This window comes from Cavia porcellus, unplaced genomic scaffold (genome assembly GCF_034190915.1).
Source record: "Cavia porcellus strain 051 isolate PalLab524CR breed Dunkin Hartley unplaced genomic scaffold, mCavPor4.1 scaffold_26, whole genome shotgun sequence".
NCBI lineage: Eukaryota > Metazoa > Chordata > Mammalia > Rodentia > Caviidae > Cavia > Cavia porcellus.
Window position 1 is genome coordinate 18,438,807 of NW_026947509.1, and position 27,892 is coordinate 18,466,698.

At 45.3% G+C, this 27,892-nt stretch overlaps 2 protein-coding genes across 6 annotated transcripts; one reads left to right on the forward strand and one right to left on the reverse strand.

Moving 5' to 3' along the window:
* Positions 1-25,210, forward strand: Traf3ip3 (TRAF3 interacting protein 3). 5 transcript variants are annotated; one of them, XM_023567073.2, is made up of 17 exons: positions 1-228; positions 551-643; positions 3,828-4,231; positions 6,824-6,971; positions 7,119-7,182; positions 7,674-7,698; positions 7,962-7,991; positions 8,078-8,173; positions 14,564-14,635; positions 18,174-18,314; positions 18,535-18,672; positions 19,863-19,998; positions 20,583-20,645; positions 21,961-22,017; positions 23,165-23,298; positions 24,105-24,218; positions 24,955-25,210. In XM_023567073.2, exons 3-17 carry the CDS (start codon positions 3,887-3,889, stop codon positions 25,045-25,047), a joined length of 1,656 nt encoding a protein of 551 aa, XP_023422841.1. In that variant the 5' UTR covers positions 1-228; positions 551-643; positions 3,828-3,886; the 3' UTR covers positions 25,048-25,210. The 5 variants fall into 5 exon arrangements, with proteins under 5 accessions (XP_023422841.1, XP_063092875.1, XP_023422840.2 ...); XM_023567074.2 differs by lacking the exons at positions 1-228; positions 551-643 and adding an exon at positions 2,608-2,771 and having other exon boundaries at positions 3,828-3,869; positions 4,019-4,231; XM_023567072.2 differs by lacking the exons at positions 1-228; positions 551-643 and adding an exon at positions 2,597-2,771.
* CUNH1orf74 (chromosome unknown C1orf74 homolog) lies at positions 25,209-26,477 on the reverse strand. The gene has a single exon (XM_013157458.3). The coding sequence runs from the start codon at positions 26,475-26,477 to the stop codon at positions 25,686-25,688; it is 792 nt and encodes a 263-aa protein (XP_013012912.1). The 3' UTR covers positions 25,209-25,685.
* Between the last annotated feature and the right edge of the window lie 1,415 nt (positions 26,478-27,892).

Consider the following 27,892-nt stretch of genomic DNA (forward strand, 5'->3'; position numbering starts at 1 on the left):
AGCAAGACAGGGGAACTGGGGTTTGTGAGCACTGTGGCTTCTGTTTCCTGTTTCAGCAAGGTTGCTGTGCAAAATAAAGGCCGCACCAAGAAGGGAAACACTGAGGGGCCCACACCTCGGCCTGAGAACCCGCACTTTGCCCGGCTGCTGTAGTGCTCCTCCGAGACCAGAGCTGCAACCTGCCGCTGCTCGACTGAAGCGCTCTGTAGTCCAGCCTGGGACCTGGAGGTAACTGAGAAGGATGCTTCTGTGCCCAGATGAGGGACCTCCAACTCAGAGTGGGGCAGAAGGTGCTTGGCCAGCCCAGCATCCCTGTATAAAGAGGGAGATATAGGAGCAGGGTGGTTTAAGAGGATTAGAACGTGGAGTAACTAAGAGAGGGCCCTATATTGAAGTCCTGAGGTCTTCAGGCCCAGGATACAGCTTCTCTGCTCCATGCATTACATTAGATTAGAAGTGTGTCATACGACCTGGGCTTTAGAATATTTAGTGACCCAGGTGATAATTGTTTTGTTTTTTTTTTTTAAACTTGTTGTTTTGTTTTGGACAGGGTTTCTCTATGAAACTCAGCCTGCCCTTGAATTCACTGTGTACTCCAGGCTGGTCACCTCTTGCCTCGGGCTCCTGAGTACTGCTATTATAGGTGAGCACAACCAGCCAGGGGTGTGGATTAAAATGACCTCTTACAGTTCCCTTCAATGTGGGGATTCCTATCACATGAAGTTGCCTTTCTGGCAGCCAAGGACAGATAAGCTTTCCCTGAGTCCACACTGAGATCTAGATGAGAAAGATGGGATCCATGCAGGAGGCCATGCATTGTCTGTGTGGCCAGGAAGTGAGAGCAGAGATGTGGAAAGTCCGAAGATGGGTAGCACCCTATTCTCTCCTTGTGGCAGCAAGGGGGGGCCTCCCCTGGCCAGTACTGACTGTTTCCTCTGACCTTCAATTAGGCCAGTCATGCTACCAAGGAGTAACACAGAGATGCCAGAAAGCCTGGCCAGTGGCCAGGGACCTTTCCCTGAATCTACAAGGACCAGTTCCTTCTCCTACAGCACATCCCTGTCCGGCAGGTATCACATATGACCTCTTACTCTGAAGCAAGTCAGAATGGTCAAGACATCTCAGAAAGCTGGGTATGGTTGCACTCAGTTGGGTCACACCAAACTCTACGAGGCCTGGGGGTCTAGGAACACGCCTGTTTCAGGCCAGTGTCTGGCCCTGAAGTCACAGACAGCAGAGTATCCTTGTCGCAATAGACTTGCAGCCTAGGGCAAGAGTCCACAGACCTGATTTCAGGCCTGTTTCCTACCTGCAGGCCTTTCTTCCTCACAGTCAGAAGGCGGGGTGCTTCTCACTGTGGGGATGTGCATAAGGCCTGTGGCTAGTGTGAGGCCAAGCAGGGGGTGACGTCACACTCTACATTTTAATCGTATGTAGGCAGGCCACCTTCCCCTCTTCTGGAACTTTCTGCTTGGCCTCTTTGAGATGGTAATTATATCTAGACCACGGAGCAGTTCTTTCTCCTTGTGGCCAAAATCAGAGGTGAGAGGAACCAGAGTCATAAAAATGATTTTTGTCTCCTCTTCTCCATCTGGAAAACAATGTAATCCTTTGACAAGAAAGAGGTTCAGAGGAAGAGATCAGACATTCTTGTTCCTAAAAGTGCTACTTTAGCTCAGGGCCTTCAACTTACAACACCAAGTCTTTAGTATCCAACACCGGCATAGAGTTAATATTTTAGGCCTATTATTATAAAAAGCAACACTTAAGAGTGTCATGTGCTAGCTACATGGTAGATGTTTGTCACTGACTCTCACAATTTTTCCAGGCAAGTGTTAGCCCCATTTTATAAATGAGAAGGCAACCTTAGAGATGTAATCACTTGTTCAAACACACACAGGTAGGCAGTGATGGAGCCAGGATGAATCCAGAGTCCTGCTCCAGAGCAAGGGCTCTCCTCCACCATTTATGTGGTAGAAGATGGAGGAATGATGGCTTATGAGGTGTCACAAATATAGGCTCTGGACTTGGGAGTTTACATGCACTTAAATCTCAAGTCTTCTCCATTTGATTGTTTATAGCTTGACAAGAGTAAGCCCCTTAGAGCCTTTTCTAAGTTTTAAATAAGGAAAGTGAAAGATGCAAAGTCTAGAGATCCTATCCCAGGAATAGGAGAGAGAATAATTCAGAGATGGGGCACAGAGGACAGACACTGACAACTTCACATCCTTCACCAGGTCAGCACTCCCAGAGCCCAGAGCAGCATCTCTAACACTACAGATCAGGCAGTTGACAGTGGCCAGAGTTCGGCTGTATCAGACTTCTCCCACATAGTGAGACTGTCCCACTCAGGCCCCTGAGAATGAGTGGTATGACCAGAGAAAGCAAGAATCCTCTACAGAATTCCAGACTGAACCAGAGAAGGCAGCAAGGTCCTGGAAAAAGGCAGAGAGGCCACTACCTGTTGAGTCTGTTTGGCCTATAAATAAATCAGAGGGGCTGGAGCTGGCAAACGCCTGAGGCCAGTGAAGCCCCGGAGATACCCTCCTCTGACCTGCCTAGGAACCAAGTCCCGGGGCAGTGCGATGAGGTCATGGGTCAGAGCAGAGGGAGCAGCTGTGAGGGGGAGTGCTTCTTCCTTCACCGGTCCTGTCTGACTCCAGTGGGCAGAGAGTACAGAACTCCTGATGTTCAGGATCCGGCTCTGTGGAGTCCACCCCAATTCACCAAAGCTACCAGAGCACTTAGGAGAATTACCAAATCTCCAGAAGGTAGGTGGGGAGAGTAGGGAAGAGGAAAAGGCACAGAGAAGAAAGGAAGATGAGGTTAGGGCTTGGGTGCTACGTGGACAGCAGGTACAGCTACGCACAGGGACATCGAGGCCAGCTTCTCCGCCATTCCTCACTCCTGGGAACTTGTGCTTACTGCTTCTGTTTATTTGTTTTGTTTCTTTGTTGTTTGTGAGAGTTTTACCGAGCTGTAATTCATGTGCTTATTAGTTTAGATGTCATAATCCGTGTCTGACTAAGGAAAGCAAGCTTGACACCAGGCAGCCCTGAGAGGGAGGTGATCTAAAAAATAAAAAGAACTCTCATCTCCCAGATGCTCTGAAATGGGTTTGGGCCAGAACTGAGCATGTGGCAGATGACTGGATAGTACTGATTTGTCTTGATCTGTACCTGAGAATCAGAGCCCTATCCTGGGCAGGTAGCAGGGACCCATGGAGCAGCATCAGAACAGAGGATATTGGTGTGGGTTTCCCTGAACAGGCCAGGTTGCTAAGGGCCAGCAAGGGAGGAGGGTGCTGGTCACAGGCCTGGTCACTTTCTGAGGATGGTGAGAAGTGTCAGCCAACTGTTATAGTAACAGATGGGACCAAAAGAGCAGAGAAATGTCAATTTTCCTTGTGAGTTGGAGGATGGGGTGGGGGAGGGGAGGGTTTATCTGTTTTTAAATCTAGACAATGAACAAATGTGAGCTATCCAAGAGGCTGCACATGAGCTCACTGTGACTTTTAACAGTCATTTCTCATATACCCCTGACTCCTAGGCGTAGTAAGATGTCTACTCAAAGAGGAAGTGTCAGCCACCCTTCCACCTTACCGAAGGGGGACACAGACCAGAGAAAAGCAGGCATTCACTTTTACCACATTTGATTAGCTCACTATGGATTGAGCCCAGGAGTCCTCACTCCAGCATGACACCACTGCCTTGGCTGTCCACCCACGTGGCTGTGGCACTCTGCTATTTCTGCCCCTTCTCTGCCCTGTCCGGGGAGACAGTCGTTTTTCTGCCATCTTCTGACTCCTCCCTCTTGGCATCTGGCAGATTCAGGCAGCTGTTCAAGGAGCTGGAAGCCAAGCGCAACAGGTGCTCGGGAGGGCATCATGATCGGGCTGGACCCCAGGCGTGCCCTTGGCGCAACTGGGTGGGCTGAGAGCTACGAGGCCAAGTGTGAGCGGAGGCAGGAGACCCGGGAGAGCCGCCGCTGGCGTCCCAACGTGACCACTTGCCGCCAGGTGGGGAAGGCCCTGAGGACCCAGCAGAGAGAGCAGCTGCGCAGAGCTCGGCAACTGCAGTTCTTCAGGAGGAGGAACCTGGAGGTAGAGGAGAAAAGCCAGGCCCAGTGTCTCCAGGCCAAGAAGCAAGGCCACTCCAGGAGGGCAGGACAGACAGCTGTCTTCAAGGAGTCTTTGTCTTGTTCCAAGAGGATCACTGCCCCTGAACAGCAGGTGGGCCACATCCGGGACACACTGCTCTGTGGGGGTGGGGCGAACCAAGCGGGTGGTAGGTGCAAGGTCACCAGCAAGAGATTCATGGTAAGTTCTTTCTTCCCCAGCCTTACAGTAAAGTCTCCATCAGCAGCCTCTTATTCAGAGATTCCGAATCTAGTGGTGACTGTAGCTCATTTTTGCATTGGGCTTGCCTTTTAGTATGGAAAAAAATAATTCCAAAAACCATTTCGTAGATAATAGCTAGTATCAGTTTGAATTCTGACAATCTACAGGTATCTTCTACAGCGACCTCACAGGCTTCCTTCATCCATCATCCATCAGCTATTTACTGAATGCTTATTATATGCCAGATCTATACACAGGCCAGTTGTCTTCCCAAAGACACATGTGCATGTTCACGCTCATCAATCCTCCGTTTTGTTTTCTTTCATTTTGAGACAAGGTCTCACTATGTAGCTCAGGTTGGCCTTAGACTTACGAGGCAGCCCAGGCTGGCCTCAAACTCACTGTGATCCTCCTGCCTCAGCCTGCTGAGTGCTAGGATTATAGGTGTGACCCACCACAACTGGGAAATCCTCCATTTAATAAGGCTGTTGTATCCACACATCTCTCTTTTCTTGTTCGCTCCATTTTGTAAATTCACTCTGCAGAGGCCTCAGCAAGTCTAGGGATCCTCCAGTGGGCTCTGCAGGCCACCTCTTCTGCTCTGTGGGCCTGTGAGGTTAGAAATCCCCCAACCTTTTGGATTGGTTTCACAGCAAACAATTTTTTGGCATTGGCACTGAGGCAGGTGTGTTCCAGGTTGACTGAAAAGGCCTAGATCCCTCACATGCTAGTTCACAGAAGGGTCCAAGTTCCTTTGGGAACCCAGTGCCACTGCAGCCTGATAGGAGGCAGAACAAAGCTCAAGCCAAATGTGAGCAACAGGGAGCCGCTATACACATGAAGCTCCCAGCTTGCCCACCACTCGCCTCCTGTCATGCAGCCCAGTTCCTAACAGGTTGGGGACCCCGCCCCAGAGGGCCCCTTAGGTGGTCCCAGAGGGCCCTATAGCATTGGCAAAAAGCAGGGTATGTGGAGATGACCTGAGCTGGCAAACTATTATGAGCATGTGAGCCAGGCTGTAAACACCCTGGCAGGAGGGATGGGTTCTCTGAATTCCCCAATAATGCCTGGCACAGTGCTGTGTCCAGAGCAGGGGCTGTCATGGGACTTCCACACAGTGGGCCTGACCTGTGCCACAGGAGGGCTGGTCTGAGGAAAGAGTCCAAAGCCTAACTGCAAAGACAGCTATCTGCTTTCTAAGACAAGGAGGTTTCTGAATGTGTTGAGAGGGACGGACAAAAAGAACCAGAAAATACAAATAACTACAGAATCCCCTGCCTATGAGTTACTTAAGGTCTCACTGAGATACACTCCTCATATATGGATACCATAGACATTTCTTAGCCTTTTAGGGTCTTATTTCCAACATGGACTTTTTTTTTTTTTTGTCTTTTTCCTTTTTATCGGTACCAGGGATTGAACTCACGACTGCCTGCTTGCAAGGCAGGCACTTATGCTGCTGAGCTAAATCCCCAGCCCCACCAACATGGACTTTTTCAGTTTGTGAGAAAATATAAAAGGCCCAACTAAACTGTGACCACCACTATTCCACCCATCCCTAGGACTCTCCCCTCTACCTTCTCTTCACAACACTTCAGCAATCCCAAGCTCCTACTAAAAAGGAAGCCATCTGTAGAAGGTTCTCACACGGAGAGGAGGCTGAGATGCAGAACAGGCAGGATGTGAAGCCAGAGTGCTCACGGCCACGCACCAGCACTCTTTCTGTATCACCATACTGGCTGTGTAAGTGGCTGGGACCGCACAAGGGCTTCCACTGAGAATGACTGCAGACAGGTCCAGCTGCCCACCTGCTGGGCCTGAGGAGGCCCCATCCCACTAGAAGGACAAGAGCAACAGCAAGTGTCACATCTTGTGTCTCTAAAAGCCCGTGTGAGTTACTTTGAGTGGCTTGACTACAAGTATTATCTTAGTCCATTTATCTGCTGTAACAGATTACTACACACAGGTGATTAAGCAATAGAAACTTACTTCTCAAAATTCTAGGAGCTGGACATCCTGGATCAAGGTCTCAGCAGATGCTGTATCTCATGAACATCCTTTTTTTGGTACAGGGAATAAAACACAGGACCTTGTGCTTGCCAGGCAAGTGCTTATGCTAATGAGCTATATCCCTGGCAAAGATGCTCTTTTGGCTGTGTAAATGGCATTCTTCTCTTTCACACAGCATAAAGCAGAGACACAAACGGGTAGCTTTCTTATATCTCTTTTTAGAAGGGCACCATCGCATTTAGGAGGTCTCCAACAAAATATTTGACCTGTTTTTCAAAGTCTCCACCTCCTAATACCATCACACCGAACGTTAGAATTTTGGAACAATGCAGAACAGTACATGTGAATTTTAGAGGACACAACATCTGCTGTTTACAGCACACAACATTACCATTTCATCTTTCTGCAGTCATTTGGCACGTCTTCTAACAAGCTCTGGACAGTGGCTCCCATCATCTTTCACTTGCTTTCCAGGTGACGGGGACCAGCTCCAAGGTCTTTCCAGTCCAGTGCCATCCTCCCTCAAGTGTCCACAGGGATCTGGCTGAGCACTATTCATCAAAAGCAGGGGCCCTTCTACCACGAGACTCTCCCATCAAGAAGCCGCCCAAACGCCACTGTGGTAAGAGCAGAGCTCTCCCACACAGCAGGGCGTGCAGAGAACTCTGCCCCAACATCCTGCTCACCGATAGTGGGAAGTCCCTGTCTCTCCCTAATGCCCTCACTGCCTCTCCACAGCTTCTGAATCATCTTTCCCTCCATCTCTCAGGCACTCAGACAAAAGCAGAAGACACACAGCCAACAATTAAGAATGACGCCAGTCAACAAACCAAGTGAGCTCCTCACATTCCAGACCCTAGCCCTCCCACATCTCACCTATTCCTCTGTTAAATTTTGTGTACCTGTGTGTAGAGGTGCGGGGGTGGGGAGGGGGTGCAACTGAGCCCAGGACCTTCACACTGAGCTATATCCTCAGCCTTTGATTTTTGAATTTTGAGACACAGTCTAAGTTGCTAAGTTGCTCAGGCTGGGTTCAAACTTTGGAGCTCCTACTGCCTCGGCCTCTCAGACTGCTAAGATTACTGGCATGCACCAGCATGCCTAGCTTCTTCTAAACTTTTATTTCATCCCTCTACGCAGCATGTACAGACATATAGTCCATACATTCACAAACACAGTGAATATCCATATCCGCTTTAACTTAAAAAGAGGAAGCCCGCTCCTGAACCCAGAAAGGTCCCTAAAGCAATCGACTCCCTCCTTCCACCTCCTGACTTGCTTGATTCTTTAGTCCATTGTCTCTCCCACCCACTTCTCTTTCCAGTTGTGGAGTTGCAGTTCTGGATAAGGTAAGAAAACCCTTACTTTGATGTGGACCCAATGGTATCTGAGCTCTGACGTTCTGGCATCCACTATAAATTTAAGCTATGGTTGGGGGATACTTTCTTCCTGAATGGTGAGAGGGTATGTGCAGGGATAGGGGACCCAGAGGAGGCCTATCAGACTCTGGGCAGGAACATCTGATTGGCACAGGCCAGCCGAAGGCTTAGTTCTATGCAAAAGGAGGTCAAGGGCCTACAGTCTTTTTGATACATGTTTTCTCTCTCTTTAGGAAATCATTCAGCTTTCTGAGTACCTCAAAGTAAGTGACCTCTCCACTCAACGTCTCCATTCACCTATGTCCTTCTCTTGGTTAACCATACCCTCTTCTATTTTTTTGTCCCACAGGAAGCCCTACAAAGGGAGCTGGTCCTAAAACAGAAAATGCTGATTCTCCAAGACCTATTGTCTACCCTGATTCGGGCCTCCGACAGCTCTTGGAAGGTAAGGGAATGAAACTTTGAACAAAGCCCTGGAACTGCTAGGTGTACTCCTCTCATCTTTCTTTTCCATTCCACCTAACAAGAGAAGGCTGTCTCACCATTGAATAGAGGTCTAGAAAGAAGAGAAAGGTGGGGATGTGGTGGTCAGACTTCGAGGTCACACAGGTCACAGTTGATAAATACATGGTCATCAGCTGAGGCTCTTGATGCTACACCTAGGAAAACTCAGAACTCAGAAAAGTTGAAATAAATATTATTTTTTTAATTTGTAGAGCTCTTTCTTCTAGTAGTTTATATTATTGCATATGGTAAATGCAAATGGTTTTTGTGTGAGATTCACATCAATATCCACTGAAGCCACCGTGTATCCAGTACTCAGCCCAAACATGAGTGTTAGCGTAGGAAGGGGCTTTAGAGAGGACAGCCTAAGCCTCTCCCATTGGCTACGAGGAAGGACTCTCAGAAAGGTTAAGCAACTTGCCCAGTGTCATTGAGCTAAGTGGCACAGGAATGGAACTAAAGTCAGGTCTCTAATTTTAGTCCATTCATTCTACAAATATTAATAGATTATGTTCTTCCTACTGAGCACAGGGATAACACAGGAAAAAATGAGATTCTTGGCAGGGATCCTGACTTTTGAGAGTACATCGTTTTATAAGAGAGACTGAACAATACCAATATTATAACAAATAAATGTTTTTAGAATATAGTAGACTACAAGAAGGGATGAATAACTCCAGAAAGGGAGATACAGGGAAATATTCAGTTATAGAAGCATTTGCCAGGCAAAGAAAGAAAGAGAAACAAGATTATGTATAGGAGACAGTATAGGCAAAGACCCAGAGGCAGGTATAGAACCCAGTGCAATGGGTCTCCAATTGTTTTTTTCATCTCAAGACTTCTTCTTGTTTTTTGGTAAGTTGTTTGTTCATTTGTTAGGTTTCACTATGCAGTTCAGGCTGGCCTTGAACTCAGTTTGTGGCCCAGGCTGGCTTTAAACTCACAATGATCCTCCAGCCTCAACCTCCTAAATGCTGGGATTACAGTCATGTACCATCATGCCCAGCTCAAGATTTCTTTATACTATTTAATTATTAAAAATTCCAATTAATTTTTTATATTTAAAATATTAGAATTTACCATGCTAAAAATTGAATCCGAAATTCAGAAATATTTTTTAATTTTAAAATGATTAACTACCTTATGTGAACCTTAATTACATACTCTATGAAAAATAACTATACTTTCAGAAATTAAAAATGAGAAGCATTGCTTTACACTTTTGCAAATCTTCCTGTGTCTCACTGAACAAAAGACAGGTAAATTCTCATACTTGCTTCTGAATTCAATGTGTTGTAACATATTCTCTTGGTTAAAATATATGAAGAAAATTCAATCTCACACAGACATGCAGTTGCAAAAGGGAAGTCCTTGCAGATCTCTTTTCAGGACCTTGGGGACCTGCAGAGGTCTCTGAGCACACAGTGAAACCCTTGGGTACAGGGAGTTACCCAGAACCCAGGCCAGCAAAGCTTACAGCCCCAGGGATGGTGAGGCAGAGCATGAGACCCGAACAGGCCCCTGGAGGCATCTCCCCTGCCAGGAAGACAGCCTGAGCTCAGAGATGCAGCAGGTAATACAGAACAAAGCCAAGATCACAGTAATATGAAAGGGCTTCCTGGGGCAAGGATGTTGCTCTGTATAAAGCCCTCATCTAGCATGTGTGGGGCTCTGATTTTGATCCCCAGTACCATAAAAATACAAAATAAAAAAATGGGCATTTGAAAAAGGCTTCCTAGCTTAACCCTGCATCCTCATAACAATCATGCACCCAGCTCAGGAGACTCCAGGAGAGCCTTGGCCTGTTAAGGAAGTTGTTTCCCTCAGCAGAGTAGGGTGCAAGCAGCTGTGCAGACCAGGTGGTTTCCGGCACTGAGCTAAAAGGAGATCCACTCACGCATTTGTTAACAGACATTTGATAAGCTCCTCCTCCATGCTGCACCCTGGACTTCAGGAACAAAAAAGTAGAGTCTTTGGCCTTAAGGAGCTCACAGTCCAGCCAAAAGGGCAGAGATAGGATAAATAACTCCCAAACAACCTAATAAGTCTACAGCCATGGAGTACACAACACAGCACAGGGAAGACAGCATTGTTCTGCGGGAGGCTCCACAGGAAAGAGATCCTCTTAGGGTCTGAAGGATGAATTAAATTCACCAATCCAGAAATCAAGTGAGATAGGAAAGAAAGAGCAGCAAAGAGAGGAGTATTTGAATTAACAGGTCAGAATGACTGCAGCCTAGGCTGCCCCTGGCATTGAGTGTGGGAGGCACAAAAGGATCATATCAGAGCACCACCAAAGAAAAGGCCTTAGCAGGTCTCCAGAATTCTATTATGAGACTCAAATTCTTTCTGCTCAACAGTATATCTAAAATTTAAACGATCAATGGGCCCTTTTGTGTTTTTCTTTTGCATGGACACAATAAAAGGATGTATCTCACAGATCCAAGAGATATATGCTACCCCGAGTTTGGGAAACAGCTTCAGTGGAGAAGCAAGGTAGCAGCCAGGTGTGGTGGTGCACACCTGTAATCCCAGCACTCTGGGAAGCTGGGGCAGAAGGATCACAAGATTGAGCCCAGTCTAAGCAACTTAGCAAGACTCTGTCTCAAAATAAAAAATAAACAAAAAGGGCTGGGATACAGCTCAATGCAAAAGCCCTGGGTTCAATCCCCATTACACAGACACAGAGACACAGAGACATAGATAAGGTTGGGGGAGCAGGGGAACTAGGCCTTATTTGACTTAGCAGTCTGCCCTTCTGCACAAGACACTCAACTGAATCATAAGTGAATGATCACATCTGTGTTTATCAGATTCTCCAACCAGAACCTGACTCTGGATGAGGTTGGAGCAGTAGAGACTTAAGCCATAATCTGAGCTCAAATTATGGCAAGTTTGGTAGCAGTGGGGAAGATTTGCTGCAAGGCATAGACACTGAGGGAGAATTTCACCTCAAGCTCAGCCCAGCGTTCCTCTGGCAATGGTTTTTCCCACCCCTCCCATTCCTTACCCTTTACTTTACACAGCCCTCATCTTCCTGTTTTTAAGGAAAATACTCTCCGACTATTCATCTGAAAGCTCTTGCTTCTCCCAAAACAAGACAATCAACTCTCTATCCCTCCCTAAAAGCCTCAACTTCAGTGAAAGGACAGCCCCAGTCTGTGGTATTTGGGGAAAATAACCAGATGAATGTGGCCAGACCTGGGTCTCTGATGTCTGGTCCAGTTCACTTTTTTCTTTCCCCTTGGCACCATGATTTGAGTCTCCAACTTCATACATGGAGCTTGCAGCAATGTGATTAGAACCCCAAGAATCCACAACCTCTGCTATTTTCAACTCCAAGTGGACTCTAGGCCTTTTGATGCCAAAAGCCCTGGCATTCTGCTGAGAACCAGAGCTAGGCCCAGCCTTCAGAGCAGGAACAGCTCAGCCAGTAGAGAAAGCTCAACACCCAGTGTTGCCCACAACACAAAGATGAGAGCAGGATATTGTTCGGATTCTATTCTGCAAAGTAGAATTGAGATCTTGAGATGACAGCGCAGCAGGGGATTGGCTAAATACCCTAAGCAACCTCTGCTGGAGGAGACAGATGAGCTGTGGTCTAGTGTTTCTGTGGTGAGCCAGTGGTGTTTTGGAAGACAGTTCAGAGGCAGGGGAAAACCAAGCAGAAGCAGGAGCTGAAGCCCTCAGACCAACACCAGGTGTGTATGACTCCGCCTTACTCCTTTTTCTACCAGGCTAACTGTGCCTGAGCCCCTGGCTCCCGGGTGTGTCTGCATGGAAGGTCAGCAGCAGGCCTGTGAGAAGTACATCTTCCCACACTCTTAACATCGGGCTTCAGTAGGAGCAGACCTGGGCCCTGACCAGGAAACTACGTGGCCCATTTGTAACAACTTGGCTGAAACCTTGCTGCCTGCCTTGGGGAGTCTGTGAAGGCAGCACCATGTACAACAGATTCTGTTCAGGCTCCACACTGGGGTGGAGGCCCTTGGCCTCCACAGAAGGGGCTATCATGAATTGTCTTGCACTGTGACATGAATGGAAAACTAATCTGGGGTGGAGCCAAAATGTAAAAAGAGCTGGAAGAGGCAAAATAGATTAAAGCCATACTGTGAAACAGGGAGAAAAGAGCTGTCCAAAAAGGACAGGAGACCGGAGATTTTAAGAACACTGCCTTGGGCCTATTTTCTTCTCTATCTCTAGCAAGAAAATCTTTAAATGTGGTGGGTTTGATTGCATTCTGCAGAGTGACAGTTTAGGCAAAGAAAATGCATGGACTTTGAAGATTCCTACCAGGGGACTTTGGAATGAAGCCAACTGATTTCAGGACCTGTGGGTGGACAATGAGCAGGCCACTGCTTGGAATGTGGCCATTTTACCAAGGCCCAAACAGTGGAAGGTTTGTCCATCTCTTTCATTCATTCCAAAGCTGTGGGATGTAGATACCAAATCCCTGGCTCTCAGTTCTCTTTCACATGAGACATTGGGAAAAACATTAAGAGCAGGAGGCACTTTAAAGAATTGTCTTTGGCAAAGCTTTCTGCTTTTGCAAGGCCTAGCTGAGTAATACAGGAAGCAGAAAGGGTGGGGGCATGCCCTGGCCCCCATGGTTAGAATCTGCCAAACAAGACCAAAATAGGAGCTGTGAAATACCACTTCCTGCCTCCCCTGCCCCCACTCATGGAAAGAAGCAGACCTAAAAAAGCCCCCCTTCTGCTTCCCCCATTATAAACCAGAAATATGATGAAGGTTGGAAATGTTCTAGCTATATGACTGATGGAACCACTGCATCCAAGGCCTGAAGAGATGCGGAATTTCTAAACCCCACAAAAGTCCCACAGGGCCTGGATAGAAAAAGTCAGAAAAATAAGCAAAACAGTTACGGTGAGAGAGGCCCATGGCCCTTTCTCTGGGGAATTTACTATCTCTGGTATTGTTATTTTGGCAGTAAGGGGCCCCTGGAACCAAGCCCAGTGGATGCCCATGGATGACTGTATGCTAGAGCTGCCATGAAAGAGTAATACAGAGAGCAGGGTCGTTTCAACAACAGAAATTTATTTTCTCATAGCTCTGGAGTCTAAACCTGAGATCAAGGCGTCAGTAGGACTGGCTTCTCCTGTGGTCGCTTTCTGCTAGCATGGGACCACCTTTCCTGTGTCTTCACATGGTCATCCCTCAGGTTTTCCTGCTGTCCCAAACTCCTCTTTCTAAAAGACTTTGGTCTGCTCTACAACTTCTTTATCTACACCCACCCTCAAATAAAGCAAATTCAAAAGACAGTAAAGGTTTTAAAATAATGTATATTTTTACCAGGGCAGTGTGTGGATACCAGAAGATGTACAGCTTTTTAATTATAACAATGGAGTAAACAAACTAGAAACTACTAAGCGCATTGCTAAAGGAGGGACATACGTATAATACATTTATTCTGTCAGACTAAAAAATATATGTATGTAAAAAACTTATGATCCCCTCTATAATTACAGAATTCAAATATGTAAGGAATTACCACAAAAAGATTTCTAATAAATAGAACATATCCAATTGTGGCGTTCCTAATGTGTATTTTTAAAGCATGTATCTGCCTAGATAGAAAACAAACTATCACATGAGTAAAGCTTAGTGTTCAAAACATTGAGACATTCTTCACCTGTTGTGTCACCAAATAAAAGTTATGCTGCTATTAAAAAATATATATATATATATATATAACTGAGCCAGGCGTGGTGGCACACTTGTAATCCCAGCACCTGGGAGGTTGAGGCAAAAGGATTACTCCAAGTTTGAGGCCAGAATGAATTATGTAGTGAATTTTTGAGATTCTAGTCTTAAAAACTAAAAACAAAGATTCTGGTCATACTGGATTAGGCTACATTTCAAGACTTCATTTCAACAGAATTATCTACTTAAAGACCCTACTGAAAGACCCTATCTCCAAATATGATCACTTTCTAAAGTACCAGAGGTTAAAACTTCAACATACAACCTTAGGATGAGGGGACTTCAGCTTCCAGTAGGAAGCAAGGGAGAGAACACTTGGCCTATACTTTATAGTCAAGGTCCAGGTTTGAGACTGAAGTGAGGAGTGGACAGTGTCCCATCAGGGAGCGAGGGGATGAGGAAAAGGACCTTCCACACTAGGATACAGCCTGAGCTATCTGATAAAGAACTGGAAGGCAAAAAAGAGTGGGGATCAGTCTGATCCACCCATGTCCTCCCCAAGCAGCCTGTCATCACTGCTCCTCCCGACAGAGGTGCTTGTGCTGAGCTTTGGCAGGGGAGCAACTCTAGTACTCTGGCTTGTGCTTATTATCCCTTCCCTCTGCTCCAGGGCCAGCTGAATGAAGACAAACTGAAGGGCAAACTGAGGTCCCTAGAAAACCAGCTCTATACCTGTACCCAGGTAAGCTTTCCAGAGGACACTTTTGGCTCATGAATCCCAAACCAAATGAAAATGCTGAAGCTGTAGCGCTACTCCCTGAAATACTCCTACTGACCAAGGTCTGCTGTGGCCACTCTCACTTTGGTACCGAATTTGCCATGACTATCTCCGGCCTCCCCTCTTCTCCCATTATCCATCCCTGTGCATGCTGGGAAGGAATCTCGGCACTGAACACTTCATCAGCAACAAGGGAGCCTTGAGAACAGGGAGAGACCCTTGGTAAACACCTGCACCATCCCACTAACCTTCACAGGTCCTGGTGTTTGTTTTGTTTTGTTTGCTTTGGGACAGTCTTGCTAGATAGCCCAGGCTGACCTTAAACTTGAAGCAATCCTCTTGCCTCAGCCTCTGAAAATACTGGGATTACAAGCATGCGCCAACACATGTGGCAGATCCCAGTACTTAAACAGATGAATTGGATGTTACAAGGTTTTTGGGTTTTGTTTGCTTGCTTGTTTTAGGGTAGTTGAATGGAACTCAGGGTGTCATGTATGATTGCTAAGCACTCCACCACTAAGCTACATAAGCTACATATTGAAATGTAGCCTAATCCAGTCTTTCTGCTTTTTTTCTGTGGGGGTGGAGATAGGGTCTGGCTAAATTGCCCTTGCTGACCTTGAATTTGTTTTCCTCTTGTCTAATTAAGCTTCCTGAGTAGCTAGAATTCCAGGAGTGCATCACTGCACATAGTTAATACAAAGTTCTCAAAAATGATTTTTTTTTTTTTTTTTTTTTTTTTTTTTGTGGTACCAGGGATCAAATTCATGACCTCACACGTGCCAGGCAGGTGCTTATGCCACTGAGCTAAACCCCCGGCCCTCAAAAAATGATTTTCATTCTGTGGGCAATATTTTCCTATTAGTAACCTCTGGAAGAAAGTAAGAGTATGCTCAGCAGCACAGTGCCTATCTGGCCAGCCCTTTAATTCTTGGCACACACACACACACACACACATATACAAATTCCCTTCCCCTTTACAAAATAAAGTAAGAATATGACTCAGCTTTTCTGTGACATAATCATCCAGCTTCACTAATCTCTCAATCTGGCCTAATCTTAACTAAAAAAAAAAAAAAAAAAAAAAAATCAGTCTTCACATCTTTGAGACGCGATGGATTCCCACCAGGCAGGGAAAGAGCAGAGAGGCACAGGGACTCAGCTGTGACCCCTGCATGTCGGAGGCTGGCAAGTTTCAGGTCAGCCTCTGTGATATGGCAAGAGCTGTCTCAAAAAGGGAGGCAGAAGGAGTAGTCAGGTGTCTCTCATTTGGAATAACAGTTGGGCTCTTGCAGCAAAACAGTTTATACAGTCTGTAGGTTTGTTCCTCTGCCTGCAAGTTATATTTTTTCAGTATGATCTGCTTTGTTAGGTTTTTATGAATTAAATAATCCAAACCACATTTGTAAAAGACTTGCATATAATCCAGAATGCCAATCTATTCATTTTCAGTAGGGGATAAAGCTGGTCACAAACCAGCATGATTAAATCCAATTATTGAGCCTGGCGCAGTGGCGCACAACTATAATCCCAGCACTTGGGCGACTGAGGCAAGACGATCACAAGTTCAAGGCCACCAGAACTACACAGTGAATTATCAAGGCCAGCCTGAAATATGTAAGAGACTCTATTTTAAAACCAAACAAACCAAAATAAATCCAATAACGATGCCATGCCCCTTGTATAATCTCAACCAATCACCCCTGGATTTAGTTAATAAAAACTTAAGGCCCATTCACATATAAATCCAAATTTTCAGACAATTCCAAAGCTAAATGGAAATGATTTAGATTGATTCCTAAGCTTTCATTAGCAGGCATGCTTACCCCAGGGGTAATCTAGGAATGAGTACAAGAGTTGCCTGCCTTCTCCAAATCACAGGGCAGGAAGAGGAAAGGCACAGAGAGGGCAGATCCCAGTGAATCTACAGATTTGCTCCACTGTCTTTCCTGACCCTCAAGTCAGGAGTGAATGCATTAATTTTTTTTAAAAATGTTTTCACATTGAGTTTACTAAGAATTTCTCTGACCCATGAGGCTGTTTTTAACTTTTTTAAAGCAGCAGCATGCTCCCTGATCCAATGGAATTTACAGGTCCATAGGGGAGAAAGACTTGGGTCAACACAGCAGAACAAAAGAAGTATGCAGACAATGTGAAGAGGAAGCAAAACCACCTACCAGGGGCTCATACTCGCTGGTAATCCCAGCTACCTGGGAGGCTGAGACCAATCTGGGCAAATCAGTGAGACACTGTCTAAAAACGGTATGGGGGGTTGTAGCCAGTACAGAGCCCCTGACTTCAATCCCAAGCACTCCTCAAAAGAGAAGGAAAAAAAAAGAACAAAACAAGGTTTGGTACACACTAGCAATTCCAGCATTCTGAGAGACTTGGCTAGGAGGAAGAATTCAAGTCCAGCCTGGGCAACTTGAGAAACTTAGCAAGACACCATCTCAAAATAGAAAATGATTTTTTAAAAAGGTGGGGTTGGGGATGTGATATGAGGATGTAGCTCAGTGCCAGTACCACAAAGAGAAGGCGGGGGGAGCAGGGGAGGAATTTAATTCATAAAGAACTGGGAAATAGGAGTTAATTCAAAATTTACCAGAACTGGAACTGGACCTGGTGGCATGTATCTGTAATCTCAGCACTTGTGAGGCTGAGGCAGGAGGAATGATGCAAATTCGAGGCCAGCCTGGGTACACAGTGAGTTCAAAGCCTCAACTACATAGTGGGGCTTTATCTCCAAAAAAAATTCACCAGAACTAATGTTACCTGGGCTGAATCTCGAGCATGAATTGAGGTCAGGTGGATGAAAAGGTGATGCTCCAGGCAGAAGAAACTATTCAGGCAATAGCGAAGGCTAAAAATCATACTCAGGATCTGCAAAGCACCCAAGTAGAGGCTGCACAGTACGAAAGTCTGGGTTATATGCAGTGAGCTCCAGAAATTTGGACCTAATCCTTAGGACACTGAGGAACCACTGAGAGATTTACACAGAAGCAGCATGATGATGTGCCACTGTTAGCAAGAATCCTCTGACTTACAAAGTTCAAAGGGAGGCAAACCTAAGAGGTAGGAAGACTATTACATTAACCCAGTCAATAGCAGCAGAAAGGAAAGGGAGGATACAGGCATGAGCTGTTCAGGAAGTTGACGAGGCCCAGTGAAGGGACACAGAGAAAGGCAGAGAAACTTAATGGGAGATGACCTATGTTACTGAGGTAGGAAGCCCAGGAGAAAGGAGATCTAGGTTTATGAGTGCTGCTGGGACTGATTGGATTTCAACAGCCTACAAAGGCCAACACACAGCAGTCCCATGGTACTCACTTCTCACAGCCAGAGGGACTCCTGCTCAGCTCTAGGATGGAGGAAAAGCCCGGTACTATGTACCTCTGCCCTGACAGCAAGGCCCAAATTCTCTACATCTCTGTACACCAGCTCAGTGCTTGGTACACCAGCTCCAGAAGCTCAATGTGTTGGTTCAATTGCATCAAATTTGCAGAAATACTCCCCTTGGGGAATGAAAAAGGTGCTGCTGGAGATGGAAGACCAGAAAAACAACTATGAGCAGAAGGCCAAGGAGTCACTGCAGAAAGTGCTTGAGGAGAAAATGGGCGCAGAGCAACAACTACAGAGCACACAGGTGGGAATGTGGGATGGGATGGTACTTGGCTGAGAATCCCAGGGCTCATCTAGAAAGCAAGACATAACTCCCCGGAAACTGTTCCTTACCAAACACACCTGACATTGATTTTAATATAAACAAACAAGAGGGTACAATGTGTTTCTGTAACTCTTCCTCCAAGTCTCTGCCTTGGTAGGGGAGACTTCCACTGGTATCCGTCCTCTTTAATCTCCCTCAGCGGTCCCTGGCCCTGGCAGAGCAGAAGTGTGAAGAGTGGAGGAGTCAGTATGAGGCTCTGAAGGAGGACTGGAGGACGCTAGAGGCACAGCACAGAGAGCTAGAGAGCCAACTCCACGTGCTTCAGTCCAAACTACAGGTACCAGGCATTGGGAGCAGGGTGAGGAGGCGGCTAGGGAAAAGGGGTGGTAGTCGAGGAAAGCTTCTCTTAGGTGTGAAGCTCCAAGGTAGCTGAGGGCATCTAGCTTTCAGTTCCTCACTCAGGCCTATTTTGTGCCAGGGTCATTGTTTCAGGTCTGAAATTCAGTTCTGAGTTAACAAAGGACTGAGTTAACAAAGCTCATGTGACTGTTCACTGGAATGACATAATCCAAATACAAAAGGGTGGGCTGTAATATTTATCAAGCTACTAACATCATACTCCAACCCACAATCTGAAACCATCCCAGTAGAGCATCTTGTTCAGAACTGCCTGCTGCTTGCACAAAATAAATGTCAGTAACTTATTTATAGGTGAGTAAAAACTAATATTGCAATTTTTTAAGGCAATTGCAGAGGACTCTGGACATGCTCAAAAGTTTTATTTCTAATCTGCTACCCTAGAAAAGTTAACTAACCTCCAAAGCTTCAGTTTCCACATCTCTAAAATGAGTGTAGTATTACCTGAATCACAGGACCCTTATATGGATCCAACACAGTAGCACTAAGCGTAATGTCTGGCACATACAAACATTCAATGCACATTAGCTGCTGCACTGCCGATTTTACTCACTTGGCTTCAACTCTGAGGGTGCACCCCAAAAGTTGGCTTTACAATTTTCCTGAAATAGGGATCAGAGTAGCTCACTTGGCAGGAGAGGGTGTGCGGCTTTTCAAAGGAGGAACCCTCACTGGCCCTTCCCCACTGTGCCCATACTGGAATCTATTGTTCTCTTCTTCCTATCACCCATAAGGCAATTCTTAGGAAGATATTTTGAATTCTTTTTTAGACCTTTTCTTTATGGAAAATACCACACACACACACACACACACACATGCACAAACTTGACAGTGGTAGAATGAAAAGTAAAGAGAAATTCAAAACATCTAGGTAAAAGCTGACCTGGTATGCTTTCATCTGGGGATTTACACCAGTGTCAAGGCATGATCCCTCTGAGTACCAAAGTCTAATGCATGGCTTAAAAATGTGAGGAACACAGCAAAGAATATGAAAAAAAGCAATTCTCTAACACTTGTAGCTCTTAAATTTTGCAATTTCCTGTAATTTTTCCCTTCTAGGGAGCCTGCTTCCTACCTCTCTACTGATCAAGACTCTCTTCCTCCTTACAGGGAGCAGACAGCAGAGATGCACAAATGAACCAGGCCCTGAGACTTTTGGAGAATGAGCACCAAGAGCTGCAGGCCAAAATTGAATACCTGCAAAGGGAGCAAGACCTGTGCACCTCTGATTCCCAGGACCTGCAAGGTACCCTCCTCCTTGGAGACCTGGGGAGCACGGGACCCAACAGCTAAGGGAGCTCTGGGGAGGAGGCTGGGTGGACAAACAGCCTCAGCCTTCATTTGTTTGCTTGGTCTTATGATTTCCTCTTACCTTGAGGGAAAAGGAAGGGCTCTTTTAATTAGCCAAGACAAAAATTAATTTTGCTGCACTAGAGGATCTTGTGTGAACTCTCTTCTCTCATAGCCCATTCCTCTGGGCAAGATTACAGCTGCTCCCATATTAGTCACATGTGTCAAGGCCACATTCCTAATTTGAAACAGAAAGGTCAGCTCAAACTCAAGGCTGCATGAAGGTATCCCAGTAAGAGCCTATATCAGCTGACTTGATAAGTGGAAATACAGCCCTTAATCCAACCCAACACTGTTGACATAGACCCCTCCCGGATAAAAAGATATGTGAGTGCTAGTCTACCACTTTAGAACTGGGACATCCACAGAAAGCAGAACAACTTCCACTAGACAAGTGTCCCTGGTACTAATTTCCATCCTCGGATACTGAGTTCATTAAGCTGGGTTCTTCTATTTTGGTCTGCACTGTTTCATTTTCAGATCAACTAAAGAGGTCTGAGGAGGAGAAACTCGCCCTAGTGGCCACGGTACAGCAGCTGCAGAGTAAGTTTCCTTCCTAGACTCTCACTCCAGCACCCAGGGGAAGGGCTGGGCACATCCTCCTGTGCATTTTTAGATGCACTTCTTGTAAACTGCATTCATTTAAACAGCGCTTCACAATTTACTGTTAGCCTTTGGTTTTTTTTTTTTTTTCTTCCACGTCAGTAACAATCACTTCATGTTTATGAAAACTGTAAGCTTTATAAAGCACTAATGTTGTGCATTGCTTCTTTTCATTTGTATTCTCACTTATTACATGCATAAGTATCTCACTTAGACCTTTCTCACTAAAATAAGCATGTATTGAGGTCCTAGTGTCAGGAACCCTGGAAGTTAGAGAATATAATGACAAAACTAATATTCCTTCCTTTGTAAAGGTGATATTTGAAATAAGGTCTCCAGTCTAGTTCAGGGCTTGTATGAGGAAAAAAGTCGTAATAAGGCTTATGGAGGAAATAACAGATCAAAGGAAAATACTTGTTACTTGGCATAGGGTCATCTGGGAAAGCTTTGCCTTTCTTAGGGAAAAGTTTTTGTTTTGATAGTGTCTCACTATGTAATTCAAACTGGCCTTGAAATCACTAGCAGCCCAGACAGGTCTCAAACTCAGGGCTATCCTGCTGTCTCGGTCTCCCAAGTACTGGGATTACAGGTATACACCACCATGCTCAGCAAGCTTCTTTTAGGGTAATCTTTAAGCAGAGACTTGAAAGCAAACACAGGGTAGGAAATATGAGAATATATTTATAACAGTACTACAGATGGGCGACCTGAAGACCAAGAAATAGTCTCACAGTTCTTCAAGCCAAAGTCCAAAATCTAACTGTGGGCAGGGCCACTTTTTTCCGGAGGCATTCAGAGAAGGATCTATTCTCCTCCTTTGGCTCTGCAGATGGTCATCTTCTTCACTTCCTCATTCCCCAGAGTATATCTGTGTCTAAACTTTGCCTTCATGCAAGGACACCAACTATAGATTAGAGCCCACCATAATGACCTTATTTTTACTTGACTACTCCTATAAAGACTATCTCCAAAGAAGTTACACTTTGAGTTAGTGGGCAGGGAACCAGGGATATAACTCAGTGGCACAAGCACCTGCCTGGTTAAGTACAAGGTCCTGAGTTCAACTCCCAGTACCAAAAAGAAAAAAAAAAAAGAATGAGTTAGTGGGCAATTAGGACTTCAGCATATTAATTTTGGGGGATAAATTTCAATCCATAACAGATGAAAATATCTTTTAAGGCTCTAAACAAAGGTCTGAAGAGGTTCTTTGCAGTCCGTCTACTAGCACAGACAAGTTCTTTATGTTTCCCAACAGGTCTGCTTCAGAAACAATCCTTACAGCTTCAAGAACAGGAAGAACTCTTAAAGAAAGGTCAGCAAATTTACTACCACAAATCCTAAGCTATGTTACTCTTTGCTCACCTAGAGGAAAGAGGGTGAACTACATGACCTGTTGGATCTCATCCAGTTCATGCAGTCTGTTAAGTCAGGGATGCAGGGGAGTCTTTTATGAAATGATCCCCTGCCCTGGGGACACCACACTAGGTAGTCTTCTTCTTCTATCCTAAGAGGTACACAAACTGTGAAAAAGGATTTCCACTTTCTCTGAAAACATGTTTATGCTGAATATTGCAATAAATTGATTTTGAACTCAGGATTTCATGTCAGTTTTTACACATTTGACTTTCCAAACCACATCCCAAATTACATAGCACGCATAATTCAACCTTGGGCTGGAGACATAGCTCAGTGGCACAGTGCCTGCCTGACAAGCACAAGGTCCTGAGTTATATTCCTAGCACCAAAAATAAAAAAAACACCTCAATCTTATTTTAGCCCTAAAATAGTTTGCTGCTCAAGTTTCCTGAGACTTCCTCTACACACAGAGGGGGTAACAACTGCTCATTTACTCATAACACATAGCCTCTTTTCTCCTCACAATCACTGACACAATATAAAAGGCAGAAAGTACAGAGTTCCCTGATCACACAAATTAAGAATAGAGCTAAGATAGAAATCCAGAATCCTAATTCCTAGTCCTTTTCTCTTTGTACCCTGAAGACTAATACTGCAAAAAAAAAAAAAAAAAAAAAAAAAAAAATTTAATTTTAAAAAAGACTAACACTGTAAAATGAAAAAAAAAATCTTTAGTCACATATAATAAATTCTAGGATCTGAATGCAATCTTCATGATTTTGAAAGGATGTAAGGGAACATCATACTGAAACATTCAGCCAATCTACCTGACAAACCATGAAATATGACACATAGCCAAAAAAAAATGTAATTAATTAGTAGTCATTTATCAAGTAGTCTGGGGACACACAAAAAAGCCAAGCCTGCTCTCAAGGAGCTTAAACTCCAGCAGTCTGTCAAAGCTGAGCATGGGCCAATGAAAGTTCTTTTCAGCACGAGGATTGCACTCTACTCATCTAAGAGCAGACCCTCCTCTCACCCTCAGTTCTCACAGGCAGGGTCCTGACTCAGCAACCCGGGCCTCACCATCACTACTTTTTTAGATCAGGCCTTCACTGTGTGGACTCCAAAGCCTCCCCAGCAAGTGGAGCTTGAGGGTACTGGGAAGGACAGAGACTGGGATCTTAGAGACCAGCTGCAAAAGAAGACTTCACAGCTCGAGGCCAAGGAACAGGAGGTGAGAAGTAACCTAGGACCAGAGGGGCACATCCCTAAATAAATAGCAGGGGAAATTGTTAGTAGGCAGCTGGAACAGGAATTTCAGTTTATATCGTAATTAGATGCATGCACAGATTTCTGTGTCCATGAAAAACCTCTCTGCCTTTGGGTTGATTTGTCAATTGTTTCCTTGCCTTACTCACCCAACACTGATTAAAGGTTTTATTAGTTACCTTGCAGAAAGTCAACCTCAGCTCAAACACATTTGATAATTAACTTCTCAAGCTTTGTTCCACACTGAGTATCTCTGGAAGCTTTATATCTTTATGTCTCTTAAATAGCAAAACATCCTTGCCTACACACACACGTCCTTGCAAGCATTCAGAAACAATCAGCTCCCAGAACAGACTTGTACTAAAAGCACTTCCAAGTCTTTGTGCTACAACAGCTTCATTTTTTGGTATCCCCATTTACAAAGTCATTGCTCACACACTGTGCCATAAAAACATTTACATGTGGATATAGCTCAGTAGCACAGTACCTGCCTGGCAAGCACAAGGTCATGAGTTCAATCCCTGATACCAAAAAAAAAAAAAAAAAAAGAAGAAATTTACATGTATAAATTATAATATATGCAACATATCACTTCAAAGGACATACTCCAGGCAAACTAGGATGGTAGAAAAACCAACTGAAATCTGAGAAAGGCTGGGAGAAGTCAATGGCTCAGTGAGGGAAGGAGTACCTTACTCAGGGCAGTTTCCCCTCCCTGGGCTCTATCCCAAACAGAACTGGTGGTGATGACCTTGGTGATATTCTCCCCAGTGCACAGAGCTGCATTCAGAGTTAGACAACCTCTGCGACGAGTACTTCTCCTGCCTGCATAAGCTACAGCACTGTCGAGAAGAGCTGAACCATAGCCTGCAACCACCTCCCAGAGTAAGAAAACCTCAATCTTTCTGTACAGCACTAGATGCTAGTGGGACAACTACTTTTTTAGCCAAATCTTACAAATAAAATTTATTAGCGCACACCTACATCCAAACATCCTGTCCCACTCTGCTTGGTTTATACTATGCTGACATGAAACCATGCAACCATGAAAGAAACACTAGTTGACTCATCCAAGCCTAATTTTCATGGAATTCTTGCACCAAGAAAGACTCACTACAGGCTAACCAGAAATTTCTTAATCTGAAATGCTCTGAATCTGAAATGTTCTAAATCTGAAACTTTTTGAGCACTAGCATGAATTCTGGAGCAGCCAGGCATGGTGGCCCATGCTTGTAATCCCAGTACTTGGGAAGCTGAGGAATACTCAACCTGTACTAGCTCAAGTATGAAAGAGTATTCTTTGTTAACACGACAAGCACAGGGAGAGGAGAGCAAAATCACGGAGGCATATGGCTACAGAACATGATTGTGCTGGATTCTTTTCTACCCTTGGTTATTTCCTTTGGCATTTAAATGCCTGGTCCCTATATATGCTCCTGGGCTAGCAACCACTAGTAAAGTAGTTTTACCTCAAGGGAGGTACAGAAACCAGGACACAGAAATAAAAAAAAAGTTTCTCTGCCACCAACCAAGGTTTTCCACTGGGCTAGAATAAGATCACTTGTGCCCACTTTTTTTCTCCAATTCATGGCTGCTTTCTCGTCTCCCTCCCTTCACACAGAGGCGATGTGGCCAATGGTTCCCAATGCTGATGGTGGTGATTGCTACAGCACTGGCTGTATTCCTGGCCAACAAAGACAGCCTGATGATATGAAAAACTCATGACAGCTGACTGGAGTAAAAACCAAAAAGCAAACAGTTAAACAAAAAACTCAAGTTTGGGTACTTCATAGCTTGAGTTCTCCCTCCAACTAAACTACGATTTCTGACTTAATTTTTCAAGGTATTATAAATAAATTTCACATCATTGAACTGTACACTGGAGGTCTTGATTTATTCCTAAACAGCATTATCATCTCCCAAGTGTGATACTTAAGCATGCCAATCCACTCCAGTCCAATTCAGTTAGAAGTACATAGATAAACATAGAGAAACACACCGTCTTTTCCTAGAAGACACTATCACAGGGCAGGACAGAAGGGTGGCCTTCAGAATGCTTTTTTTTCTTTTCTTTCCTCAGAACACTTCTTTTCCCCATGTCTCTTCTGTTCTCTCTCTTATCCAATGAAAAGTTAATAGGCACCTCTGTTCATAGAGAACCCCTAATATAGAAATGCCAGATACGCACTACCAATGCTACAACTATCCCCTATTCACAGTATCATGTTTAGCAGATTAAAGCGTTCTTTCCTAGTGTCCTCAAAACACTTAGAATTAGTACTTCAAATGATTCCTAGTTGACATCCTCAACAAAAATATAATTATTTATAGGATATTTTTTATATAGGACAGTTAGAGGGCCACAGCTGGCAGTGTGACTATTTCAGAGGTGATACTGAGATCAGCAAAGTCATTCTGAGTCCTAAATCGGGTTCGGAGGTCCTTCTCCCAGGCATTTAGAATGTGCCTCAAGGCTGTGAACAAGCTCTCTGGGACACTAAAAGAATACAGCAAGACTGGGGGCTGACCTGGAAGCCATGAGGTGTGGGCAGTGAATACCCGTAGTGGGGTCAGGGCCAAACAGTTGTCATTTCCCTCATTCAGGTGAAAGGTATATGAGACAGGATAGCCTAGAAGGAGCCCAAATACAGTACAGAGATTCCAGTCCGAGGAATGGAGCCTGCTATGAGAGACTCCTAGAGATAGGTCTCTCTGCAGCTCCTGCAAATGCCTGGTGATCTCAGCCACAAAGGCCTTCAAGTCCTGAAGCTGGTCCAGGGAACACAGGGAAGGGTGTGGCTGGGAGCTGGAAACATCTACCAATGCTATAGTACCAAGGAGCACTTGCTCCAAGTGCTGACATGTATGCTTAGGGCTGACAATGAGGCTATTTTCTCCAATCTCCAGAATGTGAAGTCCTGTGTTAAGGACACCTAGCCTCTGCAGCTCCTCCAGATAACTCTGGAGTGCCAATGCTCCTGCACAGTTGTAATCATACAGCACAGCTGGCTTCAGCCCCCGGGCCACAGCTAGCACCTCTCCAGCTAAGTGAAGGCAGATGGCTCTAGATGGACCCTTTCTCTTGCCCATGCCCAGGGTCTGCTGAGCAGCTGCCACCAGCAGCTGAGGACTTGGTGTTGACATGAGATCTGGAAGCAACTTCAAGCATGGCCTCCTTAGCTAGCCACAGTTCCTTTCCCCGGGTCGCATCTCAGCTCCAGACACGAGCCTAGAAACAAGGTGGGTAGCAGGGAATTAACACCAGCCTTGACATACCAGGAAACCTACTAACAACCTTCTCATTAGGTCTTACATATCCTATAGGTTATTTTGTCCGTCCAGTTTGGAAGCCGGGTTCAGGAACACTGCCCGATTTCTCTAGTTAACTTAGTCTCCCTTGGTCCCAAATTCGTGTTTTTCTGGCCTTACAGGCATATTTGTACAATTTCTCGCTTCTATTCTAAATTGTACAGGTTGCAAATCACGTTCTCTGATTGAACCCTTTAAAAGTGTAGAGCAGAGCAGTCTAACAAAATTCACTGCATTTCACCTAAAACCGCCCTTCTGGATCAGATCTCTAAATTCTAAATGAATTCTTCCCACTGCCAAGTTCCCTTTCACTTCCCTCGAAGAACACTTCTAACAACAACCTGATAAACATACACTGGAGTGCAGACTAACAACCGTCTCGCCCCAAGACATAAAAACAAATCAGCTAACACGGCAGGAGGGTTGATTTACTTCCCACTCTGCCTTCCCTTATAGTAGATACTCAAGGACCGAGAAGGTATCCCTCCAACATACCTCACATCTAAGACAGTCACTTCTCACATGAGGCCGAATTCTCCCTCACTGACTCACTGTTTCCACTTCCGCTGCCAGTTCGCGGGCTCAGGAACTCCTTCCTGTTTCCGGCGGGCTGCGGGGAAAAGCAGCTAGGCCCCAACGCCTAGCTACAGCACTGAAAATCACTCGAGGGAAAGTCGACCAACCTACGCGGCCGCAGGTGAGCGAAACTAGCCCGTTGCGCATGCGCATCCATTCCGGTTTTGTGTTCCGGTTCGGTGACGTCATTCACCGGGTTTGCTCGCATCGCGGTAGAACGCAGGCGGGGCAGCCTGGTGACGCGCCGGAAGCCTGGCCTTCTTGCGCCCCGCCCCCTCCGGCCAGATAGACTCAGCCAGCCAGTTAGTCCAGGTACGGAGAGGGCCGAAAGTGGAGGAAAAGTGAGCAGTTGGAGAAAGCGGTGTTCCTGGCGTTAGGAAGCCTCGTGGCCCACTTGTCCGGGAAGCTAGGAAGAGGGCACGCAGCTCTTAATAAACACCCTTGATTTGTGTCTGGAGAAACGTGCCTTTTCAGATGACCCATGTTTCTAAACAACTGACATTTTGCAGAATATCCGCACCTGTGGGTGGTACTTTTTTTTTTAACTTTGACATTCATAAATCCTTAAGACTTCATCCACGCTGAGCAGAGAGCTCTGCGCGAGGTGCGGAGACGTGAACTCTAAATTAGTACGTGCTAGGCGTAGTTTGAGGGTCTGGAGGTAATTGCAAAAG

Coding starts and splice junctions, on each gene's coding strand:
- Traf3ip3 (XM_063236805.1), top strand. CDS start 2,594: ATGGGTCAGAGCAGAGGGAGCAGCTGTGAGGGGGAGTGCTTCTTCCTT. Junction 7,992..8,077: donor AGCTTTCTGAGTACCTCAAA/GTAAGTGACCTC, acceptor TTTGTCCCACAG/GAAGCCCTACAAAGGGAGCT. Junction 8,174..14,563: donor CCTCCGACAGCTCTTGGAAG/GTAAGGGAATGA, acceptor CCTCTGCTCCAG/GGCCAGCTGAATGAAGACAA.
- CUNH1orf74 (XM_013157458.3), bottom strand. CDS start 26,477: ATGTCAACACCAAGTCCTCAGCTGCTGGTGGCAGCTGCTCAGCAGACC.